Source organism: Schistocerca nitens, chromosome 12 (assembly GCF_023898315.1).
Source record: "Schistocerca nitens isolate TAMUIC-IGC-003100 chromosome 12, iqSchNite1.1, whole genome shotgun sequence".
NCBI classification, from domain to species: domain Eukaryota; kingdom Metazoa; phylum Arthropoda; class Insecta; order Orthoptera; family Acrididae; genus Schistocerca; species Schistocerca nitens.
In genome coordinates, this window is record NC_064625.1 from 40,349,485 (window position 1) to 40,361,807 (window position 12,323).

The following is a 12,323-nucleotide window of genomic DNA, read 5'->3' on the forward strand; positions in this document are numbered from 1 at the left end:
TTCAATACCGCTTCAACCGCACTCGAGTTTTGTGCCGGACGTCCATCATGTTGGAAGCACATCGTCATTCTGTCATGCAGTGAAACATCTTGTAGCAACATCGGTAGAACATTACGTAGGAAATCAGCATACATTGCACCATTTAGATTGCCATCGATAAAAGGGGGACAATTATCCTTCCTCCCACAATGCCGCACCATACATTAACCCGCCAAGGTCGCTGATGTTCCACTTGTCACAGCCATCGTGAATTTCCCGTTGCCCCGTAGTGTATATTATGCCGGTTTACGTTACCGCTGTTGGTGAATGACGCTTCGTCGCTAAATAGAACGCGTGCAAAAAATCTGTCATCGCTCCGTAATTTCTCTTGTGCCCAGTGGCAGAACTGTACACGACGTTCAAAGTCGTCGCCATGCAATTCCTGGTGCATAAAAATATGCATCGATGTTGATGTAGCATTCTCAAGACGACATTTTTGAGATCCCCGATTCTCGCGCAATTTGTCTGCTACTGATGTGCGAATTAGCCACGACAGCAGCTAGAACACCTACTTGGGCATCATCATTTGTTGCAGGTCGTGGTTGACGTTTCACATGTGGCTGAACACTTCCTGTTTCCTTAAATAACGTAACTATCCGGCGAACGGTCCGGACACTTTTATTATGTCGTCCAGGATACCGAGCAGCATACTTAGCACACCCCAGTTGGGCATTTTGATCACAATAGAAATACATCGACACGATATCGACCTTTTCCGCAATTGGTAAACGGTCCGTTTTAACACGGGTAATGTATCACGAAGGAATGTTACGTGTTACCACGTACTTATACGTTTGTGACTATTACAGCGCCATCTGTCACAAAGCGAAAAAAGTGGTCCAACTAAAACATTCATATTTCTTTACGTACTACACGAATATGTAATAAAAAAAATGTGGGTTCCTATTTTAAAAACCGCAGTTGATATCCGTTTGACCTATGGCAGCGCCATCTCGTTTCCCCCTTCAAGCTAGACGAGTTTCGTTCTTTGTAGTTTTTTCGTTTGATGCTTATTTCGTGAGATATTTGGCCCGGTCACTACCAAAGGGTGTTACAAAAAGGTACGGCCAAACTTTCAGGAAACATTCCTCACACACAAAGAAAGAAAATATGTTATGTGTACATGTGTCCGGAAACGCTTACTTTCCATGTTAGAGCGCATTTTACTACTACTCTTCGAATCACATTAATCATGGAATAGAAACACACAGCAACAGAACGTACCAGCGTGACTTCAAACACTTTGTTACAGGAAATGTTCAAAATGTCCTCCGTTAGCGAGGATACATGCATCCACCCTCCGTCGCATGGAATCCCTGATGCGCTGATGTAGCCCTGGAGAATGGCGTATTCTATCACAGCCGTCCACAATACGAGCACAAAGAGTCTCTACATTTGGTACCGTGGTTGCGTAGACAAGAGCTTACAAATACCCCCATAAATGAAAGTCAAGAGGGTTGAGGTCAGGAGAGCGTGGAGGCCATGGAATTGGTCCGGCTCTACCAATCCATCAGTCACCGAATCTGTTGTTGAGAAGTGTACGAACACTTCGACTGAAATGTGCAGGAGCTCCATCGTGCATGAACCACATGTTGAGTCGTACTTCTAAAGGCACATGTTCTAGCAGTACAGGTAGAGTATCCCGTATGAAATCATAGCGGTGAATCGAGGAAGTACAGTACATACTGACGAAACTAAAATGAGGTCTAACATGGAAATTAAGCGTTTCCGGACACATGTCCACATAACATCTTTTCTTTATTTGTGTGTGAGGAATGTTTCCTGAAATTTTGGCCGTACCTTTTTGTAACACCCTGTATATATATACTACTGGCCATTAAAATTGCTACACCACGAAGATGACGTGTTACAGACGCGAAATTTAACCGACAGGAAGAAAATGCTGTGATATGCAAATGATTAGCTTTTCAGAGCATTCACACATGGTTGGCGCCACGTACAACATGCTGACACGAGGAAAGTTTCCAACCGATATCTCGTACACAAACAGCAGTTGATCAGCGTTGCCTGGTGAAAAGTTGTTGTGATGCCACGTGTAACGAGGAGAAATGCGTACCATCACGTATCCGACTTTGATAAAGGTCGGATTGTAGCCTATCACGATTGCAGTTTATCGTATCGCGACATTGTTGCTCACGTTGGTCGAGATCTAATGACTGTTAGCAGAATATGGACTCGGTGGGTTCAGGAGGGTAATACGGAACGCCGTGCTGGATCCCAACGGCCTCGTATCACTAGCAGTCGAGATGACAGGCATCTTATCCGCCTGGCTGTAACGCATCGTGCAGCAACGTCTCGAACCCCGAGTCAACAGATGGGGACGTTTGCGAGACAACAACCATCTGCACGAACAGTTCGACGAGGTTTGCAGCAGCATGGACTATCAGCACGGAGACCATGGCTGCGGTTACCCTTGACGCTGCATCATAGACAGGAGCGCCTGCGATGGTGTACTCAACGACGAACCTGGGTGCACGAATGGCAAAACGTCATTTTTTCGGATGAATCCAGGTTCTGTTTACAGGATCATGATGGTCGCATCCGTGTTTGGCGACATGGCGGTGAACGCACATTGGAAGCGTGTATTCGTCATCGTTATAGTGGCGTATCACCCGGCGTGCTGGTATGGGGCGCCATTGGTTACACGTCTCTGTCACCTCTTGTTCGCATCGACGGCACTTTGAACAGTGGACGTTACATTTCAGATGTGATACGACCCATGGCTCTACCCTTCATTCGATCACTGCGAAACCCTACATTTCAGCAGGATAATGCACGACCGCATGTTGCAGGTCGTGTACGGGCCTTTCTGCATACAGAAAATGTTCGACTGTTGCCCTGGCCAGCTCATTCTCCATATCTCTCACCAATTGAAAACGTCTCATCAATGGTGGCCTAGCAACTGGCTCGTCACAATACGCCAGTCGCTACTCTTGATGAACTGTGGTATCGTGTTGAAGCTGCGTGGGCAGCTGTACCTGTACACGCCATCCAAGCTCTACTTGACTCAATGCCCAGGCGTATCAAGGCCGTTATTACGGCCAGAGGTGGTTGTTCTGGGTAGTGATTTCTCAGGATCTATGCACCCAAATTGGGTGAAAATGTTATCACATGTCAGTTCTAGTATAATATATTTGTCCAATGAATACCCGTTTATCATCTGCATTTCTTCTTGGTGTAGCAATTTTAATGGCCAGTAGTATATATATATATATATATATATATATATATATATATATATATATATATATATATATATATATTACACAGAGTATTCAGAGGACTCATTCGCAGATCGCTAGTCGAACTAAAGAGTTCATACGACTACTAAAAGAGGTGGTCATACGAGTTTTCAAGAAGGGTCGTCGAACAGACGAACAGACCCACAGAACAATAGGCCTCCATCTCCGACGTCGGTTTTTGATAGAATTTTGGAACATTTATTATCCTTACGTATTATGACACTCCTGGAGAAACAAGATCTCCCGCAAAGAATCAACACAGGTTCTGAAAACAAGGACTGTGAAACCAAGCTGGCTCTTTTCGTCGAGAAGACCCAAAAAGCGCCAGATACAGGATCCCAGCTGCATGCCGTGTTCCTTGGCATCCGGCAGGCATTTGATACAGTACCACACTGTTGCCTAATGTACAAAGTACAAGTGTGCAGAATGTCATACCGGTCGTGTGAGTGGATTGAAGAGTTTCTACAAAACAGAACTTGGCATGACATTCTACACGGCGAGAAATGTTTAGACGTAAAAGTAACTTCCGTCGTATCCAAAGGGAGTGTCATAGGACCATTACTTTTCACATTATGTAGAGTGTTACTCATAAAAGTGCAGATACATATATTTATGACCGACGGAAGTATACTGGTCAACGCTGCATCAGTATTTACTTCATTTGCAGACTAATATTTGTAGATACACAATGTGATCAAAGGAATCCGGACACCTGGCTCAAAACGTCTTAACAAGTTTGTGGCGCCCTCCATCGGTAATGCTGGAATTCAATACGGTGTTAGGCCACCCTTAGCCTTGATGACAATTTCCACTCTTGCAGGCATACGTTCAGTCAGGTGCTGGAAGGTTTCTTGGGGAATGGCAGCCCATTCTTCACGGGGTGCTGCACTGAGGAAAGGTATCGATGTCGATCGGTGAGGCCTGGCACGAAGTCGGCGTTCCAAAACATCCCAAAGGTGTTCTATAGGATTCAGTTCAGGACTCTGTGCAGGGCAGTCCATTACAGGGAAGTTATTGTCGTGTAACCACTCCGGCAATGGCCATGCATTAGGAACAGGTGCTCGATCGTGTTGAAAGATGCGGTCGCCATCCCCGAATTGCTCTTCAACAAAGGGAATCAAGAAGGTGCTTGAAACATCATTGTAGGTCTGTACTGTGATGGTGCCACGCAAAACAAGGGGTGCAAGCCCCCTCCATGAAAAACACGACCACACCATAACACCATCGCCTCCGAATTTTACTATTGGCACTGCACACGTTGGCAGATGATGCTCACCGGGCATTAGCCATACCCACACCCTGCCATCCAATGTTTACGCTCCTTACACCAAGCGAGGCGTCGTTTGGCATTTACCAGCGTGATGTGTGGCCTACGAGCAGCCGCTCGACCATGAAATCCAAGTTTCCTCACCTCCCACGTCACTGTGATAGTACTTGCACTGGATCCTGATGCAGTTTGGAATTCCTGTGTAATGGCCTGGAGATGTATCTTGCTATTACACATTACGACTCACTTCAACTGTCGGCGATCTTTGTCAGTCAACAGGCGAGGTCAGCTTGTATGCTTTTGTGCTGTACGTGTCCCTTCACGTTTCCACTTCAGTATCACATCGGAAACAGTGGACCTATGGATGTTTGGGAGTGTGGAAATCTCGCGTAAGACGAACGACACAAGTGACACCCAATCACCTGACCACGTTCCAAGTCCGTGAGTTCCGCGGGGCTCCCCATTCTGCTCTCTCACGGTGTCTAATGACTACTGAGGTCGCTGATATGGAGTAACTGCCAGTAAGTGGCAGCAAAATTCACTTAATATGAAAAACGTAAGTTTTTCGAGGTGTCCGTATACTTTTTTGACATAGTGTAGATCTAAATGTACATAGATACTCTGCAAACCACCGTACGCTGCCTGGCGGAGAGCAGCCTATACCACTAGTAGTCATTTCCTTTGCTGTCCCACTCGCAAATAGAGAGAGGGAAAAACGACTGTCTATATACCTGCGTATGAGCCCTAATTTCTCTTTTGTTCGTGGCCCTAAAGCACAATGTATGCTGGCGGCAATAGTATCATTCTGCAGTCAGCGTGCAATACCGGTCCTCTAAATTTTGTCAATAGTGTTCTTCGGAAATAACGGCGCCTTCCCCCCAGGGATTCCCACTTGAGTTCCCGAAGCATTTCCATACCAGTTACATGTCGCTCGAATTTTCCGGTAACAAATCTAGCAGCCCGCCTGTGAACTGCGTCGATGTCTTCCTCCAGTCTTACCTGATACCGATCCCAAACACTCGATCAGTACTCAAGAACGAGTTGCACTAGTGTCCTATATGCGGTCTTCCTTACAGATCGAACACTCTTTCCTAAAATTGCCCCAATAAACCGAAATGGACCGTTCGCCTTCCCTACCACTGTTATCTCGTATCGCTTTGCAATCTCAGGTATTTAAACGACTTGACTTTGTCAAGGTGGATACTGGTAACACTGTATCCGAACATTACAGGTTTTATCTTGCTGCTTGTCACCATTAATTTACGAGCGTGGCGCAGAAAGTAATGCACCGCATTTTTTTTTTTTTCCTCCGACGAAAATAATGCTGCGAATGCGGAACGTTACGTATGTATTATTTGAAGTTTCCTGAGTGTCAAGTTTACCTCACTTCCGACAGATAGCGTAGCTCCAGGACAGTTTCAAAATGGCGCCTGTAGGTGATGTACGTTACAAGCAACGTGCCATCATTGAATTTCTGTGGGGAATATTCACAAACGCTTGTGCAAAGTCTACGGACTATCTGCTGTCGACAGAAGTACAGTTAGCCGCGGGGGATGGCGGGTTAGGTCATGAAAAGGTAGTTCGGCGGAGCTCCGCGATTTGCAGCGGTCGGGCAGATCATCCACGGCTGTCACACTTGACATGATGCAGCGAGCTGATGTGGTCATTCGCGAGTTTGGGCCGTTGAAGGACGCAATTCGTGGAAGACATTTTGAGGACGATGAGGAGGTGGTTCACACAGTGAAGCACTGGCTCTGCCACCAAGATAAGGACAAGGATTGGTACCGACAGGGCATATACGCTCTTGTTTCGCGCTGAAGGAAGGCCATAGAACGGAATGGAGACTACGTGGAACAACAGGTTGTGTAAATAAAACACCATTCTTTCGTGTGTGTATTTCTCATTATGTTCAATAAAGAATTGTTGAAGAAAAATAATGCGGTTCATTACTTTCTGGGCAATCCTCGTACATTTTTCCACATTTAGGGCTAGTTGACTTTTTTAAAAAAATCTTTATTTCCAAATCTTAATAATTATACAATTTTAACCCACTACCTTATGTGATTAGTGGGTCCAGATGATGATACAATGGTTACAATTGCAGCTAAATCTTAAGTTATATTTAAGTAACTGGTTAGTAAGATACTGCGTGAAGAGTTTGACAGAGCACTGAAAGACTTAAAAGTCGAAACAAGGCCCCGGGAGTAGACAACATTCCATTAGAACTACTGACGGCCTTGGGAGAGCCAGCCATGACAAAACTCTACCATCTGGTGAGCAAGATGTATGAAACAGGCGAAATACCCTCAGACTTCAAGAAGAGTATAATAATTCCAATCCCAAAGAAAGCAGGTGTTGACAGATGTGAAAATTACCGAACAGTCAGTTTAATAAGTCACAGCTGCAAAATACTAACACGAATTCTTTACAGACGAATGGAAAAACTGGTAGAAGCCGACCCCGAAGAAGATCAGTTTGGATTCCGTAGAAATATTGGAACACGTGAGGCAATGCTGACCCTACGACTTACCTTAGAAAATAGATTAAGGAAAGGCAAACCTTCGTTTCTAGCATTTGTAGACTTAGAGAAAGCTTTTGACAATGTTGACTGGAATACTCTCTTTCAAATTCTAAAGGTGGCAGGGGTAAAAAACAGGGAGCGAAAGGCTATTTACAATTTGTACAGAAACCAGATGGCAGTTATAAGAGTCAAGGGGCATGAAAGGGAAGCAGTTGTTGGGAAGGGAGTAATACAGGGTTGTAGCCTCTCCCCGATGTTATTCAATCTGTATATTGAGCAAGCAGTAAAGGAAACAAAAGAAAAATTCGGAGTAGGTATTAAAATCCATGGAGAAGAAATAAAAACTTTGAGGTTCGCCGGTGACATTGTAATTCTGTCAGAGACAGCAAAGGACTTGGAAGAGCAGTTGAACGGAATGGATAGCGTCTTGAAAGAAGGATATAAGATGAACATCAACAAAAGCAAAACGAGGATAATGGAATGTAGTCGACTTAAGTCGGGTGATGCTGAGGGAATTAGATTAGGAAATGAGACACTTAAAGTAGTAAAGGAGTTTTGCTATTTGGGGAGCAAAATAACTGATGATGGTCGAAGTAGAGTGGATGTAAAATGTAGACTGGCAATGGCAAGGAAAGCGTTTCTGAAGAAGAGAAATTTTTTAACATTGAGTATAGATTTAAGTGTCTGGAAGTCATTTCTGAAAGTATTTGTATGGAGTGTAGCCATGTATGGAAGTGAAACATGGACGATAAATAGTTTGGACAAGAAGACAATAGAAGCTTTCGAAATGTGGTGCTACAGAAGAATGCTGAAGATTAGATGGGTAGATCACATAACTAATGAGGAAGTATTGAATAGGATTGGGGAGAAGAGAAGTTCGTGGCACAACTTGACCAGAAGAAGGGATCGGTTGGTAGGACATGTTCTGAGGCATCGAGGGATCACCAATTTAGTATTGAGGGCAGCGTGGAGGGTAAAAATCGTGGAGGGAGACCAAGAGATGACTACACTAAGCAGATTCAGAAGGATGTAGGTTGCAGTAGGTACTGGGAGATGAAGAAGCTTGCACAGGATAGAGTATCATGGAGAGCTGCATCAAACCAGTCTGAGGACTGAAGACCACAACAACAACAGTTAGTAAGTGAGCTACAGGATAATCCAATGGGCAAAGTTAGTTGATTTTGATTGTATGTGAATTACTTAATTAACCTACCTATTAACTAGTTACTAATGCCTACAGCGTTACATATGTGTCAGCCAAAAGTATAAACCTACTTATAGAGCCTTGCTCATTGAGCTAAACCCAATGAGCGTGCCCCTGACACTGGGCAGGCCAAGATGTTAGTCGCTGCAGGTTCCTAGAAATAGTACCTAAATCTAAGTCCTACAACTAATCCTATCCTAAAGTCAAATTCGGTGCATTGTCCATGATCGGTAATGTTGCACCCCACTCCCCCTAAGTCACGAACGGGGCGGGTTTCCAGACTGTAGAGGCCGGCCTTGTCCGCGCTCAGGCGGTATGGGAATAGGGTACCAGACTCTATAGGTGTTTAAATATTTCTCGTATTCTTGCTAATTCAAGCCTCTCAGATATTCCTTTGAAACTTTTTGCGATACCACGTTTGCCAATTTGTTGATGGTCTGAAAGGCGTCGTGTTGTCTAAGTAAGCTGTATGTGTCGTGGTGTGGCAGTTGGTCACGTAACATTGAAGCTACATCATTGAAAAGGGGGCACTCGTAAACGACATGGCCAGGAGTACCCTCCGGAACACCACAGTCACACGCGGGTGTAGCCTTTTTCCCGAATCGACATAAATATGTCGCGTAGGGTCCATGACCAGTGAGACAGTGGAATAGTCCCCGGGTTGGTTCGAAGTATGTCATTCCCATCCGTTCCCTAATATCCGGAAGAAGATCAAAAGTTCTACGTCCGGTTTCTTCAGCTTCCCAGGATTCTTGCCATAACTGGTCTCCTCTTAATCTGATCTCAACCCTGTTCCCAGCCCTGCTGCCTAAAGTCTCTACTGTTTTCTTTATGTTCCCCTTCTTCGCCCAGTACCAAGCGGCCTGTTCCCGAATTTTGATGTCCAGGGGGCAGAGCCCCATTATGACTAACAGGGCTCCTCCCGGCGTAGTCCTGTATGCCCCCATTGATCTCACAATCATGTTCCTCTGGACCCTTCTCACTGTCATGGCGGGCACCACCCTCGTGAGTCTGTGTGCCCAGACTCCCGAGCTGTAACCCACTATTGATTTGAGTGTACTATTGTGGTATAATTTGATGAGATGTGGTGGGAGATGAAATCTTTTGTGTCCAGTGGAAATGAGGTTACTGAGTTCTTGAAGGGCTCTTTGAGTTACGGTGTCAATGTGCTTTCCGAAGGACCACCTTTCATCAATGATGATTCCAAGGTATCGAGTCTCTCGTCGCCGGAGAACTGGTGAGCCCTCAGTCCTGACTGTCGGGTTACGAATTAACTGTCCTTTCAGAAGAAGGTAGGTGGACTTGCCTGGTGAAATTTTCATCTTTGTACTTCGGCACCAAAGTTGTAGTGTCTCTATAGCACTTTCTATCTTAGGCTCTACTCGGCTACGGCCGCCGACCAGTAAGAGGAGGTCATCTGCGTAGGCTATCACCTCTAGCACTGCATCACTTTGCTGTAATTTGTCTAGTAATGGCTCCATGTGGATGTCCCAGAACAGGGGACCTAGGACGGAGCCCTGGGGACATCCTTTAGTAATAGTTTTTCTCAGTCTTGTGCTAGGGGATGATAGCCAGACCTCCCGATCCTCGCAATAGCTCCTCAGACACCCATATAGCGGCCCTGGACACTCCTTCTCCTCTAGTTGCCATTTATCACACTAAACAGAAGTTTTGCCTAAGTCGTCTTGTGTCTGCCTAGAGTCACTAAACTTCATCATCAGCAAACAACCGCAGATCACTGCGCACACTGTCCGACAAATAATTTATGTACGTAGAGAACAACAGTGGTCCTGACCACCGCCCTGACGGTTTCCAGTACTGAGGACAAAATCGGCGGTGTTATAACTCGAATGCACCTCGTGCTTGACTTTATGTTTGTCCAGGTGCTTTTGTTTTAGAAATACGGTTGAGCAACTGCAGACCGGCCGGTGTACGACAGGTGGACATCACGGGCTGCGGAGCGCTGCTGTGCGTGCTGGGCATCGGCGTGCTCATCTTCGGCGTGGTGCTGGTCCTGGTGTTCCTCATCTGGGGCCCGAGCAGCCTGCTGCTCGCCGTCTACGCCGGCCTCGTGGGCGTCCTCTTCTCCCTGGTCAGTGCTCTGCCCTGTCTGCAGGGCTACTAGAACCCTCGGGCGTGCAGACGATCGGCACCGACGCACAGAGTTGCTAGGACAAATGCCACATACACCGAGGTCACAAAAGTCACGGGATAGCGGTATGCACGTATACGGACGGTCGTAGTATCACGTACACAAAGTAATAAAGGCAGAACTGTCATTTGTACTCACGTGATTCACGTGAAATGGTTTCTGATATGATTGTGAGCAGGAGACACGGGCTGGTGGAGTGGAAGGCTGAGCAACAAACTGAAGATAGAATATAAAATTTAATTTATTACGCAAGAAAATTCATGCGAGGTACTGGTAACAACATATTGACATATAACTTGTTCAATTTAAATGTACATCAGCTGATTTAACATGAATCATCAACAACTTATCTAACATCAAACAATCTGCAAATATGAGATTTAAACCTTTTCCAAAATTTTAATGCTAGTAAAATGTTATTACGAAACACAGAAAATTACCAAACTGGTGACCTTACATAAACTAATGGTCACAATGGCTTACAGGAAATAATATCACAGACGTATGGCAATATCTGCCCACTACAGCACTATCAAGGCAAGCACATTCATTTCGGACAAGTTAACAAGGCACTACCTCCATTTGAATTTTACCACAGAAAGCCATCAAGTCGTAGGCCAGGCGGTGTTTCGGAAAGGACTGATAACAAGTTACCGCACTGTTGGCGGTGGTCACTAAACCCCTGGCGTGCGATGGATATGTGGGCCAGTTAACAACAGTACCCGCAGAACTCTTTGTAAAACCACACCTTAAAATGACGTCACAGGGGTTTCCAAAACAGTTAAACACTCAACAGTAGTGAGTAAGAGAAAAGGACAAAAAAACAAACACACACAGCACTTACAATTAGCCTTAACTGACATAAGTTTAGTAACAAACTGAAATGCAATTTAAAGACAGTCAAATAAGGGTATTGTGAAACACTTCATCGACAATTTAAGCAAATACGCCTACATAGGCACTCCAGTTCATACGTAAATCAACCAGGGCACAAGTCAGTATTTCGACACGCGACGTGGGAACACTCTCCGCTCAGCAGCGCAAGCCAGAATACGGCAGAAAGAAGTCTCGCTGTAACTCCACCAGATGAAGATGCACCAAACTAACAGCTCACCTCTAACAATATTAATCAAATGCCGTTAATAAGGTGATGGCCAGAATAACACAGGCGCGTAGCCACAGCGTGAGGAAGGTTGAACCCGTAAACAGAACGAACGACAGCGAGTGACTGCAGCACCTCCAGTTCCGCTGCTCGGCCGGCCCCAATGCAACTGCCACGCTCACACCACTTGCCGATGCGACTCCCGCGATCTTCCGGCGTCGCTCCGCCCAGGCCCGCTCGTCTCTCCCCCAGCCCGCGACTCCCTTTCGCCTTCCCCACGGAATCCCAGAGGGCGCACCAACCCGCGCACCGCAAAGCGAATCGAAAGAGATCGAACACACTGCACCGGAACATTCAAATCGCAGGAGCACACGGCACAGTTTCCGACGGGAATTAACAGACTTTGAACGCGGAATGGTAGTTGGGATATTCCATTTAGGAAATCGTTAGGGAATTCAATATTCCGAAACAAACATTGTCAAGACTGTGCCGAGAAAATCAAATTTCAGCCTTGCCTCTCACAACGGACAACACAGTGACTAATAGCTTCCACTCAATAACCGAGAGCAGCGGAGTTTGCGCAAAGTTGTCAGTGCTAATAAAGAAGCAAAACTGCGTAAAATAACCGCAGAAATCAACTCGGGTCGTACGACGCACATGGCTACGGTAGCAGTGCCTTTGGTAACAGCACGACATCGCCTGCAGCGCTTCTCCTGGCCTCGTGAGCATATCTCTTGGACCCTAGACTACTGCAAATCCGTGGTCCGGTCAGCTG

At 45.7% G+C, this 12,323-nt stretch overlaps 1 protein-coding gene across 1 annotated transcript in view; it reads left to right on the forward strand.

The window, feature by feature from the left end:
• Positions 1-12,323, forward strand: part of LOC126214894 (protein lifeguard 3-like) — a 116,390-nt gene that overhangs the window by 73,089 nt on the left and 30,978 nt on the right. The window contains exon 6 of the mRNA XM_049941538.1: positions 10,193-10,386. Within this exon, the coding sequence (XP_049797495.1) occupies positions 10,193-10,386 (194 nt within the window). The remainder of the gene's footprint in view (positions 1-10,192; positions 10,387-12,323) is intronic.